This window comes from Lathamus discolor, chromosome 2 (genome assembly GCF_037157495.1).
Source record: "Lathamus discolor isolate bLatDis1 chromosome 2, bLatDis1.hap1, whole genome shotgun sequence".
In the NCBI taxonomy this organism is placed as follows: Eukaryota; Metazoa; Chordata; class Aves; order Psittaciformes; family Psittacidae; genus Lathamus; species Lathamus discolor.
This window is the reverse complement of record NC_088885.1, coordinates 146,710,711-146,733,094: the sequence shown is the minus strand read 5'-3', so window position 1 is coordinate 146,733,094 and position 22,384 is coordinate 146,710,711. Positions and strand designations below refer to the sequence as shown.

Below are 22,384 nucleotides of genomic sequence, written 5' to 3'. Positions count from 1 at the left end.
TAGAAATTTTCCATTACTTCTTTTTAGCCATGAAAGCCATTCTTCATTACAGTAGTTTTTACCTTTATCTCTTCTCTGCCCTTTGTTTGTCTTTGATACTCAAGAGCCTTTACTCACTATACAAACAGTTTCTGTGCTACGCTAACTGCATTCTGTTATCTGGACTTCTACAAGTACAGTAAGAAGCTTGAATTGCATCCATCAGTCACAGGCTTTACACCTTGGGTTTGAACTCGGAGGTTAAATACAAATGCCAGCTTGGACAGCTTTTGAATTGACACCATGTGTGTGCGTTTCCTACACTGTAGGTTTAAGTTAAATTTAAGATCTTTCCCACATCACCCCAGCTGGCTGCAGAGACTACAGCTCTGGCACAGTCTGTGGTGCACAGTGCACTTCGATGTTGCAGGGTGAAGAAGAAACCACACCAAAGATCAGCTCCCATTTCCAGTGTTGTTGTAGCTGATCTCACACTTCTCCTTACTAATATTCATGCTGTGTCATGCAGCAAACCACTACACAAATCTAGCACCAACGTAATTGGGCCTTCTCAAGAAATCTTAGCCTCAATTTCACACATCCAGCACCAGGTCAGGCAAAGCTGTAAGGTAGTTTTTTGACACTTTCCAAAGACAGAATTAATAACCAGATTACTGCCATAAATATATTAAGTAACTTTAATGCTGCTTAGTGTAAGTTTGCGTTACATACTTTCATCCATATACTCCAGTGTACTTTATACAATATGAAGTATTTTAAAAAGTATATGGCTATAGATAAAACGTTCACAAAACAAGTTTCAATGCAAGAAGAGAACTGGGGGGGGGAGGTGAGGGATAAATCAGCCAGAGTACAAAATCTTGGAAGATAAAAATTTAAGGAAACAGGATATGCAAAATCATCCCACTGCAGTAATTCAGGACAATCAAGTGGTTCCAGTAGTCAGAAGGGATGCCACTCACTGCTACGTCATCCCTAAGAACCTGTACAGGGTCAGCAGGGACTGCAGGGCCCTGTTGGGGGTGGCTGCCTCTCAGAAATCCTTCTGCCTGACAAGTCTGATAAAGTAACCTCCATGGCAGACACCCTGATTGGCTCCAGGAAAAGGAGTAGGCCTGGGAATGAGAAAAGTCCTGTCTTCCCTTACCCAACCACTGCTGGTCTCTACAGAGTATTCAGGTGCATTGGCAAGATGTGGTGAGCATGCTGTTTTACGAATGACAGGGAGCTTTTCTCTCCCAGGTGATCAATTTGGCACTATTAACAAGAGCAAAAATCATCTACTAGCATTACAAAAGGTTTCACCATCTGCAGACCAGCATGAGTGTCAGGGAGCAGAGCGCAATGCCATCCTTTAGTTTTGTTACATTGCTTTTCTATACAAAATATTGAATGCCATTATACAACATGGATATTCAAGAGATGCTCAATTAAACCTCATTTGTGCCAAAAGGAAACTCCACAGTGGGCGAACTGCTCTGCATTCCTCTGCTTTCAGTAAGACATTTGTGTAGGCATCTATCCAAATAGAAACACCTTTACAACACTTCAGGTTTAGAATGCAGCAAATAACAACACTGCAAGAATTGAGGTCAGACATTATTCACCATTTGGTTACATTCCATTCAAATGATACTGACTCACATAATAAGTAACAAATGCAGCACTTGAAGTAACAAAACCAAAGTTGTACTCTAACAAAGTAAAACAGTGCAAATATTCCTGTTAAACAAAAATATACCATGTATATACACACAACACAGATGCACTGTTTTAGTTTTGCAGTATAAATAGATCTGATTAAGCTAAATTCCTAAAACTAATCAACTACTGACTGACAGTCCCAAACAGTTTCCATGTACTAAAGAATACGTGAAGCTTTAAGGATCAGATAACCATAGGTGGATATGGCTATAAAAGAGTATCAAAAGATTTCACTGGATGTATATTTAAAATATCTTCTCTGTACATCAAAATTAATAATATACATACTAAGCTGGTATCATAAAGTCAGCTTGGGCTCTGACCACACAAGGAGCAGCACACAGAAAACTCATGACTCTAAAAGGAGCCTCAAGACTCCACCAGTGTAGAATGCACTGTAATGCTGCAAAACACTTAAGGACTTAACAAGGGAGGAGCTTTTTAGCTGCCGATGCAGTTAACACATTGGTTTAGTTTCCATCTTCTTCCTCTTCTGATTTTAGCACTAGAATTCTCTTCTCTGCTAATGACATATCTGTTTATCCCTGAACTCTGTAATACCATACAATGTATGCTTTTCATGGGTACAGAATAAAAGTAAAAATCAGAAGGGAAGAGATGCAAACTTGTTCTCTGTTAGGGAAATCCTTATGAGGAGTTATTTGCATTTTACCACTCTGAAACATATTTAAAGCAAAAAAAAAAAAAAAAAAAGTAAGTCTTTTGGAATTACATTACAGTAAAATGGACAAGTAGCACTTAATTTGATCTGACGCAGAACACTCAGGCATCAACCGCTCTTCAACTGCTATAGCCTCCATCTCCTCAATGCCAGGGCTGTGCTGCAACCATAACAAACAGCTGTTGCAAAGGCAAAAATCTAGAGGAGGAGCAGAGGGGGAAAGAAAAGAAGAAAAAAAGAAAAAAAGTGAATCACACGCTATATTGCTCTACATTTGTTTTGTTTTGTTTTTTTCTATTCTAAATGAATACAGGAACACAAATTATTCAAAAGTTACCTCCCCCAGCCAAAATGCTTAAGGTAAAGACAGGTTTAGCATCCTCTGAAGTCTGCTTATTAACCTCTCTGTTATAACTCCATGTTACTGCTTTTCACCGACTTGCTGGCTTCAGATGACATTTTGAAATAGAATATGAAGCAGAATGTCTGCATAAGTTACTGAACAAAGTAATTGTGTGTAAGTACACTGTGTATTTTAGTTTCCTCTTATCTAGACTGATCAAACATTAATCTCAGGTTTGTTTCCAAGTGATGCCTTTACCAGCAAACAGCTAAGAAGACATCCCTCTAAACAGACTTTTTTACTTGCAAAAGTACAGAAACAGCTTCAAATTTGGCCTCCTTAACCAGATAACCAGCCATTAAATCAACTCCTGAGAAATGCCAGGAAGTGACTATTGCCCAAGCACTGAACTGTATAGATTTGAAGGTCACTGCACAGCAAACCTGAATATGTAATGTAAACCAGAAGGAAGAAATGAGAAACTGAACTGCTGAAGTTTCTCATATTGTCAGGTGCTCATGATGGATTCTGTCTCTTGGAACATGAGAATTCAATCATGTCATAACAACCTACCTACTTGCTTTCCACACAAGTGATAAATTGACAATTGAAGTTTTCAATAGATGCTACACCGTGTAACTATCACCCATATAAAATGAATATGTGTATTTTTAATCACAATATACAAAAGTAATTTTAAAAGACAAAATGTTAGAAATCTTTTGTATTTTTCCATGTAGATCACAGGACTGTTCTAATGAAGTGTTTTAAAGGATTACAGTTTTTTTCTGAGTGTCCTGACTTTTTAATTATATACTTCTGGAAAAAATGCAAAGATATTGAAGACTACAGTTATCTGATACACCATTTCTCAGCATCTCTTAATTAAAAATAATGAGGCAAGTTACAAAATAAGTCTCCTCCTCCCCTATCTTGACAGGGAGTTGAGGAGCTTGAAGAACTAAATTCTCCTTCGGAAAAATAGTACAGAAGGGGAAAAGAGTCTCTTCGAGTTCCCAATATCCTGTTGCCAGACAAAATGACTGAAAAGACCATATATTCAGTGGGACCTGAACACATTGAAGGAGGATTGGAGAGCTGCACTTTAAGGTAAAATTCTGAAATACTTGCTTATTTCAAAGCCCTCCCCTAGTTCAGGTGCACTTATGAGATACCACCTGTGTCCTTTTGCCATGTGGCCATACAGGTAGCAGATGTGATCTAATGTGTTACTGGCAAGTGGGTGATGGTGAGGCACTCTGGACTTGGGAGACTGACATGCCCACCTCACCCCATCAGAGACTGGCTTAGCCAAAACAAAAGGCTTTTTCTTTTTATTCTCCTCTTGTAGAGAGGATGTGAACCTTACACCTTACTTTCACTTGTTTTTATCTTAAGATGAACTGAAGGTATGTACTGTGCAAAATTAATGGTGCATTTAGTTTTAAGGACAACTAATACCCACAGAAGGTTTTAGAAGCTTTATATATATTTACAGCTCCCTGAGGTATGCAAGACCCTATGGATGGTACAAAAAAAACCTAACAGCAGTAGTTCTGGTTCTTTAAGCTAATCCTACAGGCACACCTTTACTTGCCTTTCAGAAGTCCAACCAGGGAGAAAACTAGAGCCTGGTGTATTTTCTGACTCAGCTATGCACACCCACATCACTAGATACAGTGATTCAGCAATGATGCAATTACAGTGAGAAAAATTAAGATTAGCCTATCAATAAAAGCACTCTAATCTTTCCCACAAAAGACAGCAGGACCCTTACAGATAACTTTCATATCTGATGTAAGTCCAAGATTTTTTCCTCATGGACAATAGTCCACGATATAAAAGAAACTACTGAAGGTTTCAGTACAGGCATGAAATTCACACAATGCTTTGATGAAGGCTCAGTTGTTGCCTTTTTCTTCTGTTCCAATAACCAACACTGCTTTTACAAAGTATCTCATCTAAAAATTAGGAGCTGTAATGACCACATATTTATAACACTACAGTGAAGAGTAGCAACTGAGCACCTACCACATTAGCTTTAGCTTATTCCAGTATTTTATGCACGTCTCTGATGGACACTGGTACTCTCAAAGACAATCCCTTTTTTTTCACAGCTCCTCTTTCTATTCCAGCTTGCTGTTAAGTTCCCAAGTTGGCTACAAGGGCTCACAACAGACTTCTGTTCCCCAAATATAAATATATGAAATACGTACCGAGGCTGCTATGCTTATGTTATATTCATGATCTGCCATAATCTTCTCTTGTGAGGTGGAATTGAATTTGCGAGGAAAGTGATGCAGAGATGTAGTTGCTGCTTGCAGTAGAAAAGCTCCAAAATAAAAGACAAAAGTAGCCCCATGGAAAAGAAAATCCTGAAAAGCAAATGACAGACTCAGTTTAGGCTGCAATACTTACCTAATTCTTCTAGCCTTAGTACAAATGAATCCCACCACTGTAACATGAAACAAGTACTGACAACATTAACTTTAGACAAGCAGTGTTAAATCCATCTGAGAGCTTAACCTGGACATGTTTTCACAGCTGCTTGCAGTTGTAAGCAATTCACTAATATAATTAGTGATAAGAGGCAACTCTCCCCAGACTATATATTCCTTCAAGTTAAAGGCATGTGCTCATCTATAGGTACATATGCTGACATTTTAGATCCCTTTAAAGCTTTTAGAGCTTAGAGAACTCTCCCTTCATACAGTTTACATAAAAAAGGGACATATAGGGCAAGTTCACCACAATTTAAGCAGTACAATACAAGCTTGCCATCCCACAAATCCCTTCTTAACTATAACCTAAGCTCCAGAAGTCCCCCTTCCACGCTTAAATTTTGCTTCTGTGAATGACCAGAAACACCTCAACCTTGATACAGCTGAAGTTTACTTCTTGATAAAATCAGAATCCAAGAACTGAGACATTCCTCAACTCTCCCTAACTTGGCTCTACACAAAATACAGTAATTTGGAAGTACTTAATGATGTTGTAGAATAAAATGCCCAAGACTTGAGGCGACAGGAGTCAGGATTTACTTAAAACATGCTTCTCTCTTTGCCTTATCTAGGCAATTCTTCCCTCTTCTGTGGTGAATGCTAGCTTAACACAAGGTTTAAACATATAACCCTCATGTCTAATTCTACTATTGGAGCACATGAAAAAGCAGCTTTGATGCCTAAATCTCTTTGTGGTTTCCACACAGCAAGAACCAAGACACGTGCCAGTACAGTTTTAAAACATTTAAAATATTCCTTCAAGATCTTCTGTTGTGAGTCTGCAAAACTGACATTTGCACTGCACTCAGTTCCTGAGTCCATTAAATACATACTCTGTGTCCATACCCAAGCAGGTCTGCAAAGGCCATAGACACAGTTTTTTAAGTTCTACACAAGTAAATGTATGCCTTTTGATGACATCCACATTATAAACCCTATCTCCAGCACTTTTAATTCACTTGAGTGCAATGGACTACTAGTATTTCAAGAGTGAGAACCCAGGGTACACCATGTGCAAGTCCATCACAACAGCAGACAGCATTCATATGCATTAGAAATTACTGTGCAAAATCCTTACCTACTGCCTATATCAAATATCAAAGTGCTGTATTTCTCTATTTAGACAATTGTTTCTTTGTAGGTGTGAAGTTTTCCTATTATTGGAAGATTTTTCTTTTCAAACCCATCAGTTGTTCCACATTTTGTAGCAGCTAAAGCTTCTTGAATCACACCCTAGTCAGTTCTGATAAGTTACAATATAAGCTGCTATAAGTTTCCCATTCCAATTAGCTCCGGAAATAATTTTCTCTTAATGAAAAATCATCTGATCATTTGAGGTTAGGTCATAGAGTGCACCGCTTTTCCTAATGACTGGGAATCCAAGTTTTGGCAAAACTGCTGCAGTAATTCCCAAGTTCTGGTTTTCCATTGATTTGGTATTTTTTTGTTTCTGTTCCCACTCCAATTTTTTAAAAACAATTACTTCCTCTTGGAGTATCACAAGGAAGCCCCGCTGACAGCAACAGAACTGAGAAGGGGGCAGAGGGTGGCTTCCTGACCTAACTGGTAGCCTTTATGTGCCATGCTTGCCCAATCTCAAGCTTTGGGCACAAGACACACTCCGTACGTCTCCAGCTCTGCTGTAACTTCTGTACCTCACAGTAAAAAATCCCAGAGACCTACTCTAGCATGAGTGCACTGAAGCATGGGAGAAGCTGCAGTGCTTTGCTGCAGCTGAGGAGGCACTCACCCTATCAGACGTTTACTGCTGTGGCCTCCCAAGCTCACTGGAGCTGGCAGACACACTCATTTTTCATGCTACCACCTGCGGCACCATATCAGACCACAGGCTGGTGTGTGTTCACTGTGTGACAAGTACTAAACCCCACATCATAGCCTGAATTACCCATTTCATAGCACATGATCTCAGCACCTTGAAAGGCTTGTGTCTATCCAGGGGTAATCAGGGACATCCATTATTCTTGGGCTACTAGGACGCAACTATGTCAGCATTACCAGCTGTACGCTTTTGGCACCACTGCTCGTAAAGGAGAGCAAATAGCTCCACGAGGAAGGCAGTGCTGCCTGCATTCAGGAGAGAGATTTTCAGAAGACACACTTTTTCATTTCCTTCATTCTCCTGCCAAACCCTCCAATTTCCTTTGCCCAGAGGCAATTACAGTGGAGCTATGTAGCATCAGTAAGGTTTCATGTTTGTACGGTTATGGTTTCTGTGACCAAAAACCCCCAAGGGATTTTGGTTTTTAGTACCTGTTAGCATGGTGCCTAACCCTTCCTTGCCCCCACACGTGTACCACCATTGAAACCTCATACAAAGTTTATGTAAAACACTACCAGATCTGCATGTTATCTTGGTTCACATCTAATTTTGTAAATGAGTGTGTTGTGAGTCAGGCTGTAAAGGACAGTATTTATCATACCATCTGGTTTAATACAGTGATGTACCGAGTGATGTACCTCCCTAAGGTCTGTATTTCCTCTCATCTTTTCACTCTGTAGTATCTTACTAATATCAGGATATAATGTAGATACTAATACATAGTAGATAAGTATTACAAGTAGCTCCACTGATACTAATGTAAGGTATTACTAAATGCAGGGCTGCCAGAACCCCATGCTATTTTTCAAACTTATATTTAAGCTCCTGGAGTCTTAAACCACATTTGTGCATGAATCTCTACTACACCAATACAACTAAGCCATGACTCTTACTATTTTTCTAATGACCTGTAGCTTCTGTAAATTTAACTTATGAAAAGGCAAAACACATGTATTTATCCAAATGCCAACCTAAAGCAAACAGGTACACCTTTTTATTTTATAAAATAAAACAATTACTGGAAACACTAAAACTATTTGCAACAGAAGGCAAAAAATCCTTGTGAAGTGCTGCTAAAGAATTTACAGCCAACAAGTTACAGACATCTGGGTACCTCAAAAGCGTGGTCCAAAGATCTATCTAGTGTTATTTTTGTTGACAGCTGGAAGGGGTTGGGTATCAGCTACCACGTTAGAAATAAAACGATTCACTCGGCATTCATTTATGTTGACTTAGTTATGACAGCTTTTTGGGTTAAGTTACACCACCCCACAGATGCAGCTTTTGTACAAGTCACGTAGCAATTTCCTGACACAGAAAGTTGTTCAGTAATGTATCCCTCACAAGGGGACAAAATTAATAGTATAACAAATCACTGAAGCATCGAGTAGCCAATGCGTAAGACACTTACACAATCATTGTAAGATGAACATTTGTATGGCATTTTCAATCTATAAAGGGCTATGTCCTCACCCAGCAACTTGTAAATTGACAGTTTCAGTGAAACCTAGGACACATTATAATTTACTTAAGTTATGCACATGCTCAAGGGCTTTGTTGCATCATAACTTGTGAGGATGTCACAGCATAGATCCCTGCAAAGGTCTTTGTAACTATAACTTATTATTAGTGTAATTACTGCCTGTATTGTGCTGGAAAGCTGACACTGTATGTGTATTTGCTATCAAAGTGCTAAAGTTCATTTTAATAGAGTCCAGTCTTTTAGCACTGATGAGCTGCAGCCCCAAATTCATGAAGCATTACAATTTGCTTTAAAGACCTTTTGTTTAAAGAGAATGTCTGTGAATAACTTGAACAGGTAAATAACTACAGATGTTGATACTGAAGCATGCAATTCCAGATGTGATCAAGAAAAGCATCAATAGGAAAACTAAGCTGCACAGGAGGGAGGTGAAGGTGATCAGGAGTTACAGCCATTCTTAATATTTTAGTAGTTCAGGTCCTTTTGGAAGATTTTTTGGAAATTCTGATCATAGTTTTGCCACCTCTTATTACTCACTTCCAACAATACAAGAAAGTGATATGATCTCATGCCCCGCTACTTGAGTGCTAAAAACCCAAAGTCTAAAACTGTTTATGCCAAGAAAGGAGCATGTAAATTAGCAGATAATAACCTGATGTATCCATGTGGTTGGCAAAAACTGGAATGAACAACTTCCCTTTTCTAACAGAAAGGTACAGACTGTGAGAACTATTGGCACAAGTCATAACAATCCATTACATCAAGAATCAAGTCATGTCTCCACAATGAAGAAAAGCTGTATAGGGCGTAATTATTTGTTGTCTCACCAGGTTTCCTTTAAGAAAGATAAACTTTAAGCTTCCTATAAATATGTTAAGCTATATCATACTACACGTTATGCTGCCTTTGACTACCTAAGGTCTAACAACCACTCACCAATGCTACCCTGGCTTTAAGAGTTGAACCAAAAGTCAGTAGAAGACTTTCTCAGGAACTAGAGGAGACTTCCTGGGTTCTTTAGTCCAGCCCGTGCTATCTCAGATAACCACATCACACTGTGTGTTCATAAATGTATCACTTCCTTTACGCTATTACATGCGCCCCCATTATTCACAGAGTGTTGGTTCCACTTCTTTAATAGTCAGGAAATATTTTCCCATTTCCAATCCGCAATTTCTGTCCATTTATATGAATTTGTTGTCATGCCTTGTTAAACTAGTTCCCTTCCTGCTGCTCACGCATTCTATGTGCTCAGAGAGGACAAGCATACTCCTTCAGTGTCAAAAGCTGGTCTCTTTCAGCATCCATCATAAAACAGGTCCTGTATTTCATCCATCATCCTTATAGCCCTGCTAATATTTTAAGTTTTGAATTCCTGTTCTGAAAACCTTTCCACTGAAACACAAGGCCTAGCATTAAGACTCTGGATCAGTACTTCTCATTAAATGATTTCCAGTTCACAAAATAAAGGGAATCCTCAAATAAAGAAAAAAATCTTACCGTCTGGTTCCAGTTGACAGCGATTCTATTTGCATAACCGAAGAGGAACACACACAGGAACATAATGGACAGTAACCATGCTGTCACTGCTACAAACATTACCCATCCCTGCAGCAGCGGCAGTGGAACTCGGGTAGAAGCTACCAAAATCCAGACTATTGTTCCAAACAGCTGCAAGGAGAGAAACACAGACGAACAGACAACATTTATTTAGTCCTTTCTGTGTAAGAACTAATATCACCAATCAACATGTCCTCAAATTACTTTCAGAAACCAAGAGGCAACACTTCAAATGTACTCAGAGGGTCCAAGTGCCATTCTCAGAAATGATAGGCACTAAGTGGTGATAAGACAAACCCACTCTGAAATTCTTAAAAGCTCTTAATCTTGAAAATGGGATTTACAGACCCACGTGACTTGTGTGGTGATACTGAAAATGTTACCCTTATTCTCATTTTGTAGGAAATATAAAAAATGTGAAAACATGACACACACACACACACACAACTCTTTCTCGATATACTAGTTCACATGACAAGGATGTACATCAGATTTGGATTAAATTTCATACTGTTTAGTTTTGCAGTCCTAAGCAGATGAGATATAGAAAAGAGACGAAACTGCATTTTCTTTTTCAATGCATTTGTAATAAAAAAAGACAACATATTAAGCAATACGGAGAAAACTAGAATATAGGATATAGAATATAGAATAAGGCAAATTGTAAATTATGTGATAATGACTAGAAAAACACTCAGCTTTCCAGAATTATTATAACCTAGGGAAGAATTCAGCACCACCGATTTTCTTTTCAGCATGCTGATCACAGTGAATGAGTGGTGGGGATGCTATGCTATGATGGGCTGATAGAGAATTTGTACTCTATGGCTTGCCCAGTTTAATCAGGACTATGGAAGGTACTATTTCTCCCTGCAAATCCTGTCTCTTTATAAAAAAAGATAACTGGAGAAAATCTTAATTGCCATCTGACATATATTCATTACAGAAAGATTTAACTTCATAATCCAGCCTGCAGTGTAGTGACAGCTACCATCAATTTCCAAGCAAGTTACTACTTCCCCACTTTAATTCCTACAGATTTACAACTACAAAGTCAGAGGTTACGTTTTCAGATTTGGAGAAATTTCTTTTGAATTAAGGTTGGACGAGAGATATCTTTCAAAAGATGCCTGGTATAAAATTAATTGGTTCCTTTCTCATTTTACATTGCAGCACTGTATATGTAAAGATGTACTGCTAGTCTAGTTTAAAGCTCCCAAGGGTTTATATACTAGCCTTCAAGTGGTTCTCTAGGGTTCCTTTTTTAGGTGCTGTGAAGCACAAAACTTTCTTTAGTTTCACAAGACTGCAGGTGCAAGTCTGTTACTCAGGGATCACCTAGTGATGGGCAGTGAGGAAGCAGAAGGGACAGCACAAAGCATCTGTTAAACAAAACGCAGAGACACGTGAAATGTCTGCAGTACTCTGAATATGCAACCTTGCAGGCTTCTTTAAAAATACATTTAGGCAACTACTGTAGAGACTCAGTGCTCCCTGTTGTGCTGTTTCCCTCACAGTACCTACTCCTGCCCACTTCAGGTAGGCTGTCCGATGTAGAACACGTTGGCCAACCTAATTACCCTTCTGTCCCTACTGATTCACGGCTTGATTGAGCACCTGGGCTTGTACTCCAAGCTCTCTGCTCAGGTGGTTTCACAGCTTGCAGGGTGGGATCCATCTCACAGACCGGGACCCAAGCAGTAGCCTGCTATGACCCCACGAAAAAAACCATTATTAAAACCAGATGACTTTTGCCAAGGTCGTTTTTTTTTCTCCTAGTACTTAGCACCACTGCAGCGCCTCACACTCAGCCTTAACTCAAAGGTCCTCCAGTAAGGTCTGAAAGACCCATGAAATTAAACGTACTTGTAGGAGTTTGCACAGGACCCGTAACACACGCCCGCAGGCAGGAACCAGCGTAACTCGGCATGGCGGGTTTGGCTCGGGTACTCTGTGTGGCCCGAAGTCCTCCACAGCTCAAACAACCCCCGTGTAACCCATCTCCACAGCCCCCGGTGCTGCCCGCCAGGCCGGGGGGAAGCACCTCGCCCCACCGACACCGAGGGGAGCGAACACACCGGGGCAGGCTGAAGGCAGCGGGGCCGGGTCCTACCGCCCCTCCCGGCACAGCCCCGTGTCCCAGACACCCGCCCGGGACCGGAGCAGGGCAGCCCGGGGGCTCCCCCCTGCCGCAGGCTCGGCCGCCGCACCTCCCCTCACACAAAATGGCAGTGAGGAGCGGGACTGAAGTCGCCCGTCCCAAGGGCTGCGGGCACGGGGCAGCGGGGCGCTGAGGGAAGGAGGGCCGGTGCCACCGCCCCGCGCCCGCACTCACGATCTCCAGGAAGATGACGGCTCCCGAGTAGGTGCGCAGGATCTCCAGGCCGGAGGGCAGCGTGACCCGCGGAGGCGGGAAGTAGGCAGCGGGGTTGGGAGGCGGCGGCATGGACGAGGCGCTCCTGGGCAACATGCTGCGGCGGCGGCGGCGGCTGCCGAGCGCGGCGGGGACGGCCGAGCCGCGGCCAGCGGGGCGAGGAGGAGGCGGCGGCGAAGGACGCAGCAGGTGCGGGCGAGCCCGGGTGCGCCTCCCCGCCCGCTCCTCCCACCTGCGCCTGGGCGGGTGGAGCCGGGTGCCGGGTGCCGGGCATGGCCCAGCTGCTGCGCCCGGGCTGCCCCGGATGGAGGCCGCCGCGGTGCGCGGGCGCGGCGGTTTGCCCCCGCGGGGCACGGTGCCCCGCAGCCGTGCCGTGCCCGGCCGGCGGGTTTACAGCTTCTCTGCGCTGTGTCCGCTCCGGAGTGCGGCGCCCCTGTTCGCTAGTCCCGGGTCGGACCCGGCCACACTTGGGACGTTATTTCCTGACGCCAGTCAGCAAAAGGTCGTTCCTTCCCTTCTGGTTACGGATATTTGAGGCTTCGAAATTATGAGGTTGCACCTTTTTTTTTTAAAGGAACCTACTAGGTTTCCCATTTGAAACACCAAAAACATCTCAGCTGTACCTTTCATTCAGGCTGGCTCAACCATGCGCAGGTGCTTCAAGCTGGTAGTGCTTGTTTGATGTGAAAGTTTTGGGTAGGTGAAGGTACATGTGCAACAGACCAATTATAATGCATTTTCTTGTGCTTAGTGTAAATATCTTCTGAAGGATGTGACATACAGTGATAGGACAACTGGGCATGGCTTTAAAATGAAGGAGGGTAGATTTTGACTATCAGAAAGAAACTTCACTGTGAGGGTGGTGAGGCACTGACACAGGTAATGGTAAATGCTCCATCCGTGGCAGAGCTCAAGGCCAGGTTGGATGGGGCTCTGAGCAACCTGCTGTAGTGGAAGGTGTCACTGCCCATAGCCAGGAGTTGGACCTGAATGAACTTAAGGTCCTTTCCAGCTCAAACCATTCTGTGATTCTATGATGTACCAGTTCTGTTATTTCTACCTGCATGGCTTAGGATGGTGTGTCTTGTCACTCAGATGATTAAGCACTGTTTCACCTGGTGTTATACTATGCACTGTTTCTGGGTGCTTATTCTCAACATACACAGCTCAGATTTTAAAGATTGCATTTTAAGAAGGTTTCATGCCAGTGAGGTTGAACCAGTTAGGACTTTAAGTTTGTATTCCTTTATTTTCAGATGTATGCTGTTCCACAGTTATGCTTTTTTGATGACAAGAAATGCCTCAGCCTGAGATGCTTGTCTTCCCCAACTCAAGCTGCTGGTGGGGAGCTCCTCTAAACACAACTCACCCATGCTTCCAGCATACCTAGTACATAAATAGGTTTGAGACACTTCTGAAATGCAGTAGTAGCCCCTTAGCTTTGAAACTGTGGCTTCTAAAGGAGGAAGAAGCCACAGTTTGTATTCTTGTGCTCTCTCCTGGTCCCTATACCCCTTGTAGCTGAATGCCTCTTGCACATCTAAGAAATGTGAGATGTGGGATCGAATCCCCATTAGGCGAAGGAAAGCACTCAGCCCTAACTCCCCTCTTTTATGAGTGCTTTACCCCATCAGTTATCAATGTGATTAATATCCCTCCTCTATACCTATTTAAAAAAGCAAACCTTGTGTCCCATCCATTTATCTTCAAGGAAGAGCTGCAGGCTCTGGAGGCACAGAGGGTCCTGATTTGAGTGTATTTTGGAAGGGAATGTGATTCAGACTTGTGCCTAAGTGATTAGGTGTGTAGGTGGCTTGTTCTTGGTGTTGCATTCTGGAGACCATATGTCCAATTAATTTCACAGTCTGGCTTTAAATCTGTTGAGTCTGCCCTGCAGAGGGAGAAATCTGAGTGGGTGGAAAACTGGGTTGATCAGTTTATGATTCGGAACAAGAAATGTGATTATCCTTATCTTATACAGGGGAAGTACAAATAACACTTGGTCATAAACATTTCAGTTTTATTATCCAGCCGTGCAATTAATCTGTGTGAACTCCACAGCGCTGGATCTAACTGATGATTACATACCATGTGCAGTCATTTTTTTTCTTGCTTGTAAATACCACTCATTTTAACCTGCAGTTTCGTTTTAACACTGATTTTCTTGAATTTTAGTGGCTTGTCACAATAAAGTCTAAATTTCACTGTTAGATACACATACACACAACAATTTATGGTAGTACTTTTTCCTAAATCCTAATCATTTAAATGAAAGTAGCTGTTTATTTTTACTGTGTTTGGGCAAGATGTGCTACAATGCCATGTGGGATTCTTTATATACTGATTCATATACTGTTTGAATCTTTGAAAACCTGGATTCTTTAGAAGATTAGTATCAGGATTGTGTTTTCTAAGTTTCCATGGCAAAAGCACATATTTGTGTTGGGCTGCTTTTTAATAGCATTTTTATGTAACTAATTGCATCTTGGCATGTTACAGGCTTACTAATGATGCTGCTTCAAGTCTACCACAGTCAGCAAGTGGAAGTATATTGATTCACTGTACATAGGAAGGTCCGTCTATACAGTCAGAAGGACTAAAAATTTCTCTTAAATAAATGTTACATAAAGTCCAAACTCTCTTTTGTATTCTTATGCTTGTGGTAGCCTGAATATAAAATTGGCAGTGTCACAGAACTACAAAACCTGTTGCTATCATTTTTAGATGGTAAAAATTATTGATGATTTAAGTTCCAAGTGTGGTAATATTTATAATCTTTAATATCTATAGAAATCAAAATATCTGGTTCTTAATGCTATAATTCCTCTCTCCCCCAAGTGACCAACCATTAGAAAAATGCGTTAAATGATGAAAATCTGTAGTCAGCTGTTAACCAAGCAGTAAAGCAGTATCCAATATCCAAGCAGTAAAAATTAAGAAGGGATAAATTAATATTTTGCAAAACATAGCCATATATCATGCTGGATATAAAAACTCCTTATACAGCAGTGCTGTATAGCAAGATTCAGAGTACCTTTTGTGATGTGTGGCATAACATTTCTGGAAGAGCTGAATATAGGTGAAAGTAGTATCAATATAAGAATTCATGGTCCTTAACGCCTTATCTGAGTGCATTATCAGAAGCACCTCTGGCAGCAGGTGTAACTCTGCTCATGTCATGTCTTGCGTTGCTATACACACAAGGGTGGTCTGCTGAAATGGCCAAAGGGACAGAAAGTTTAAAAGCCATAAATGACAGTAACCTTATTTGCTACCCATGTGGCTCTGCTTGCTCACAGCCAGATCTGCACTAACAGATCTCCCTAAGCCAGAGCAAGGTTTGTCTGGTAGTATCAGGATCTGCTTCTTTCTTCCAGTTACTTTCTTATGTGGAGGAAGTTGCCCCCAAAAGCCCTCTGTGTTTCTTTTAGATTTGCAAAGCTTCTCTTTCTTGACAGAACACAAACTGTCTTAATCCTGTGGTTGATTATGTATCAAAAGTAGAAAGCCTGAAGTTGATTGTATAAACCACAGACTGATTTGTTTGTGGGTTAATTAATTTAACAGCTCCTAGAAAATGCATGTGGTATTCTGATCTTATACTGGTACAAACTCAGGAGTCATTCCCCTTTAGCCAGTGAAATTAAACAGGCACTAAACTGGTTTGCATAAGGTGAGTGATAAGGCAACCCTTCAGTGTCATTTGTATAGTGTATTTACTCAGTGGTAACAGAACTTTAGTGTCATGCTTGGACCAGTGCATATTGTGAATTATTGTGCAAATACCAGTGTATTGTTAGGTTTCTCGGGGGGCAGCATGACAGTTTTTATTTTAACAGGTAGGGCCAAACTTTTGATTGGATGCTGCTCCTTTTTGCATCACCAAACTAAGGGAAAAGTAACTTGAAATCACTCACTTGATCCAGTTAAACTGAGCTTGGGATGCCTGCTGGAAAGAGGAGATGAAGATAAATGCGGCACCTGTTTGGTCCGCTAGTCCTAGGGATAGCTGTTACCAAACCAGTCCCCAGAGGTTAAAGTGGTCTCAGAGCTGCTCTAAGCAGTGATTTCTGTCTGGCTCATAAGTCTGTGGTGGTACACTGGATACGGCCTCTTCCCGCAGAAGCGCCTTTTGTATCCAGAGCTGTGACAGGAAAGACATTGACCTGGCTACTTTAGTTATCACGAGCCAAGGATGCCTTTTAAAGCAGGAAATGCTTAGCTGGCTAGTTAAGGGGGTTTTAAGGTCCTTTCACACAGGCACCACACAGCCGAGAGGCTGGCATCAGAACAAAGATCCTCCTTGGTGGAGTAGGCTGGTGCTGCTGAGAACAGAATGAAGTCTCTGGCCTGTTGTGATAACATCATTTCCATATTCTGAGGATGCCAACACTTAATTTGTTTGGCTTGGTAGCACTGCAACTCTCTAGCAGCATAGTATAACAGACAATCAAAAGACCAGTATTCCTTTCATTTACACTGAGAAATTCCTCTTAGGCTTGTTAGGGTGCAGCAAACCTAAAAATGCAAAACCTCATCAGAGCAGAGAGAAGGATCCTCAGGACAGTGAGAAGAGGGTGCAGCAAGCTCATTGCCCTGGACTTCAAGAGAGCAAACTTTGGCCTCTTCAGGAACCTGCTTAATAAGGTTCCATAGGATATAGCCCTGGAGGGCAGGGGGGGCCAAGACTGTTGGTTGATATTCAAGGATCACCTGCTACAAGCTCAGGAATGTTGCATCCCAACTAGAAGAACGCGCAGCAGGAGGGCCAGGAGACCTCCTTGGATGGATAAGGAGCTGCTGAGGAAACTTCAAATGAAAAAAGAGGCTTATAAAAGGTGGAAGCAAGGAGAGGCAGCCTGGGAAGAATACAGGGATGTTGTCCAGGAAGCTAGGGACCAGGTTAGGAAAGCTAAGGCCCAGTTAGATTTAAACTTGGCTAGAGATGTTAAAGATAACAGGAAGGGATTGTATAGGTACATTGCAAATAAAAGACAGATTAGGGACAATGTGGGCCCCCTGAGGAAGCTATCAGGAGAACTGGCTACCCTGGGTTTGGAGAAGGCTGAGGTTCTGATTGACTTCTTTGCCTCGGTCTTCACTGGCAAATGCTCTGACCACACCACCCAAGTCTTAGAAGGCAGACACAGGGACGGTGAGAATGAAGACCTTGGGCCCACTGTGGGAGAGGATCTGGTGTGAGATCTTGAGAACCTGAACGTGCACAAGTCCATGGGACCTGATGGAATCCATCCGCAGGTCCTGAAGGAGCTGGCGAATGAAGTTGCTAAGCCACTGGCCATCATATTTGAAAAATCATGGCAGTCAGGTGAAGTTCCCAACGACTGGAAAAGGGGAAATATAACCCCCATTTTCAAGAATGGGAAAATGGAAGACCCGGGGAATTACAGACCAGTCAGTCTCAGATCTCTGCCTGGCAAAATCTTGGAGCACATTCTCTTGGAAGGCATGCTAAGGCACATGAAAAACAGCAAGGTGCTTGGTGACAGCCAGCATGGCTTCACTAAGGGGAAGACATAGAATCAGAATAGTTAGGGTTGGAAAGGACCTCAAGATCATCCAGTTCCAACCCCCCTGCCATGGGCAGGGACACCTCACACTAAACCATCCAACACAAGGCTTCATTCAACCTGGCCTTGAACACTGCCAAGGATGGAGCACTCACAACCTCCCTGGGCAACCCATTCCAGTGCCTCACCACCCTCACAGGAAAGAACTTCCTCCTTATATCCAATCTAAACTTCCCCTGTTTAAGTTTTAACCCGTTACCCCTTGTCCTGTCACTACAGTCCCTGACGAAGAGTCCCTCCCCAGCATCCCTATAGGCCCCCTTCAGGTACCTCCCTGACCAATTTGGTGACCTTCTATGATGGGGCTACAGAACTGATGGACAGGGGTAGAGCAGTTGATGTCAGCTCCCTGGACTTGTGCAAAACGTTCTACACTGTCCCACACGACATCCTTGTCTCTAAACTGGAGAGACATCAATTTGATGGATGGACCACTTGGTGGATAAAGAACTGGCTGGATGGCCGCACACAAAGAGTTGTGGTCAATGGCTCAATGTCCGGCTGGAGACCGGTAACGAGTGGTGTCCCTCAGGGATCGGTGTTGGGACCGGTCTTGTTCAACATCTTCATCGCTGACATGGACAGTGGGATTGAGTGCACCCTCAGCAAGTTTGCTGATGACACCAAGCTGTGTGGTCCGGTTGATACGCTGGAGGGAAGGGATGCCATCCAGAGGGACCTTGACACGCTTCTGAGGTGGGCTGATGCCAACTTCATGAAGTTCAACCACGACAAGTGCAAGGTCCTACACCTGGGTCGGAGCAATCCCAGGCACAGCTACAGGCTGGGCAAAGAAGAGATTCAGAGCGGCCCTGCGGAGAAGGACTTGGGGGTGTTGGTCAATGAGAAAATGAACATGAGCTGGCTTCAGTGTGCACTTGCAGCCCAGGAAGCCAACCGTATCCTGGGCTGCAGCAAAAGGAGTGTGACCAGCAGGTCGAAGGAGGTGATCCTGCCCCTCTACTCTGCTCTTGTGAGACCTCACCTGGAGTATTGTGTGCAGTTCTGGTGTCCTCAACATAGAAAGGACATGGAACTGTTGGAACAAGTGCAGAGGAGGGCCACGAGGATGATCAGGGGACTGGAGCACCTCCCGTATGAAGACAGGCTGAGGAAGTTGGGGCTGTTCAGCCTGGAGAAGAGAAGGCTGAGTTGAGACCTCATAGCAGCCTTCCAGTACCTGAAGGGGGCCTATAGGGATGCTGGGGAGGGACTCTTTGTCAGGGACTGTAGTGACAGGACAAGGGGTAACGGGTTAAAACTTAAACAGGGGAAGTTTAGATTGGATATAAGGAGGAAATTCTTTCCTGTGAGGGTGGTGAGACACTGGAATGGGTCACAGGGAGGTTGTGAGTGCTCCATCCCTGGCAGTGTTCAAGGCCAGGCTGGATGAAGGCTTGTGTGGGATGGTTTAGTGTGAGGTGTCCCTGCCCATGGCAGGGGGGGGTTGGAACTAGATGATCTTAAGGTCCTTTTCAATGATTCTATGATTCCATGATCCTGAGCTCACATGGTGCGGGAGGCTGGGTGGGTAGAGAGGGACATGACAGAGCAGAACAAAGTTACCAAGTGGGAAAATGTTTCAAGAAATCAATATGCTGCTCTTGGCATAGGTGAGCCAGCAGGAAAAATGAGTTGCATGAATCATCCACAGCAGAGAATGGGAAAATCTTGGAGGTACGAGCTATAGCATAAAATTCTTGTAGATGAGGGATTAGTAAGTGGCACTGGCTGTTTAAGACAGAATTGCCCAGGGAAACCATTAGATGGACTGCACAGGAGCTATACTTCGTGTTTTTTCTCCCCTTTCACTCTCCTGCTCCATGGTGTAAGGGATGAACAATGCAGCTAGTTGCAGAGGAGCTCAGATTCAGCAGCACAGGCAGGAGGGCATGCTGTCTAAGTGCTGCCAATGCAGGATACAGCACAGCTCTGTGCCATTAGTACTGCGAGTACGATGGGTCTCTTCTCAGTCTGTCATCAGACAAGGCTTTTAATAATCTTTAATTATAATGTGTTGGCCTCCAATCTCATCTCTTGTTGGTCAGGAATATGTGTCTGTTGTTTTGATGGACTCTCAGTGCTGACAGGGAGTCACATTCTTTTTCTCAGTTGCAGCTTGTTTGCTTTTTGGGTACTGTTTGTTTTATTGAGCAAATTCCCAGCTAAAAATCCAATAAAAGGCAAAGGATAATTAAGCAAAAGACAACGGTGGCTTCATTTTGTGATGAATGAATTCAGGAAGGAGAAGCTGTGAGACATTAAAATGTGCTTGTATAGAAAAGCTCACTAGTGTTTTGAAATAGCATAAAAACTGCTGCAAAAGGAGTGAGCCTATAGATTTCAAAGCACTCTGAATTTATTCAGTTGTAAATAAAAATAATTTATCTTAGTGTTAGAATATATACACGTAATTATGCCTTATCTGATTAGTTAGTAGGATAGTAAAAAGCTATTCAAATGCAAGTAGCAGCATTAAGTAACCTCTATATTTGTAGTGAGTTTCAGTTTGCTTAAAATAGCAGGGTCTTATTCTACTAGCATCTGTTGCTACTTACAGTAACTACTGGAGTTATAAGGCTGAGAGGGAGTTCTTCAACAACTGAATCACTGGTGGATCCGTAATACTTTTACTGACTGTGCTTCATCTCAACACAGTCTCTGACCCCAAGAATCCCATGCCACTGGTGTTCATGAACTTTCTCATTGTAGTTCAAGGGGCACAAGCCAGTGTAACAGAGCTGCTGCCAAATGAAGTGATCCTGTTCCCCTAGCCATGGTTTCCCTCTGCTTCCCTTGCATCAAAACTAGTGAAAGTTAGGGTACAGAGTGGGTCAAACCAAGGCAAAACTGTTCCCTTTTTCTCTTTGATTGATTAGGCTTGTGCTGAAATTAATTAATTTTCAGTACTTAACATATCAGTTTAGAAATAAACACAAAACTTCTGAGCCACATACACTGCCATGTCCTATCTTCTTTGTGCAATGCACAGTACGTGGCCGTTGTTTCTCTTTTAAGATGATAGATGAAATCCATTGTTACAATTTTTCTTTCAAGTAAGAATTGCTGATGCAGCCTTTAGAAGCCTTCACATGGACTGAGCCATGCTTCTGCACCTCTAGACGCTGTGTGCTGCTGTGCTCATGGTAAGTAAAGGCAAAAATCAGGTCATCACAGTGATCTGTTTGTACTGAAAGAATATTGATTTCATTGTGAAATTAAAATTGTTCATAAAGAGGTGTGTGCATATTCTTAGGTCTAGGTGATTTCAGGGAAATTAGTACCTGGAGTGTATTCTCTTGAGTGAAGTTTACAGTGTTTTACATCCTGGAGGACTCCAAGGGTCTCGGTAGAGATGAATGGGTCACAATAGATCAGCGTTTCTCTCATTTTTTATTACTTAGAGTAAGCACACATACATGTTCTGTAACCTTGAACTTCAGATTATGTGCTTGCTTGTTCTCTGCAATGATAAACTCCCATGGGGCTCTCAGGTGTTTGCAGGAGCTCTGTGCCCTGTATAGAACATGAACCTTTTATCTAATGCACAATTTTCTGATGTCAGATAGAAATGCTGCCTTACATCCTCTGTAAACCAGCCCTGATACTGATGGCAGGTTCCAAATAGTAACTGCTTCTTATTCACCAAGTGGTGAAGCAGCATCAGAAGTTAGCATAACACAAGAATAATATCTTCAGTTCAAAAACACCTGAGTTCAGGAAAATCTGTGGTTACTTCCAGATGCATAAGGGATTCTTATTCTTGGGAAGGGGCTGGAGGAATCTCAGCTGCAAATGGAATGAACTGACAAGTATTTATAATCAAGGAATTACTGTGAATATATTTCTTCAGGCCTATCTCAACTACTCAGTTCTTACTGAAGCCAGGTTCTTTCACAATGGTTTGGTAAGTTTAAGCATTTGATCAAGTAGCTTTTGGTTTATAGGAAAGCAAACAGGTTTGATTTTTTTTTTCTTTTCTTTCGTAAATCCTAAACCAGTTAAACCGCATTCCTGTTAACCTGGCGTCCTTCATGAGGAAATAAGTATTACACACAGTATGTATGCAATTTCTGGGTAGAAAACAATGTGTGGTTCTACTAGCATCCTTTAACTTATGAATCATTAGGGAAGATGGTTTGTGCTGTCCACGCACTGAGACACACTCTGCTAAGATGTGGTTTAAATGATGAAAAATAAGTTAAAGACGAACTATCTCACTTTCCCTTCATGATTTTCAGTGTGACGACCACAGAATTTACTCAGTATTAATTCACTCAGAGCTGCAAATAATTTCTTGTATTCA

General features: G+C 42.4%; 1 protein-coding gene across 1 annotated transcript; it reads right to left on the bottom strand.

The window, feature by feature from the left end:
- Positions 1-663: 663 nt before the first annotated feature.
- Positions 664-12,983, bottom strand: MAL2 (mal, T cell differentiation protein 2). The gene is made up of 4 exons (XM_065668853.1): positions 12,449-12,983; positions 10,054-10,224; positions 4,946-5,104; positions 664-2,584 (listed from the first exon to the last, which is right to left on the bottom strand). Exons 1-4 carry the CDS (start codon positions 12,581-12,583, stop codon positions 2,513-2,515), a joined length of 537 nt encoding a protein of 178 aa, XP_065524925.1. The 5' UTR covers positions 12,584-12,983; the 3' UTR covers positions 664-2,512.
- Positions 12,984-22,384: the final 9,401 nt, after the last annotated feature.

Coding starts and splice junctions, on each gene's coding strand:
- MAL2 (XM_065668853.1), bottom strand. CDS start 12,583: ATGTTGCCCAGGAGCGCCTCGTCCATGCCGCCGCCTCCCAACCCCGCT. Junction 10,225..12,448: donor CCGTCATCTTCCTGGAGATC/GTGAGTGCGGGC, acceptor CTCTCCTTGCAG/CTGTTTGGAACAATAGTCTG. Junction 5,105..10,053: donor CTGTCAACTGGAACCAGACG/GTAAGATTTTTT, acceptor TTTGCTTTTCAG/GATTTTCTTTTCCATGGGGC.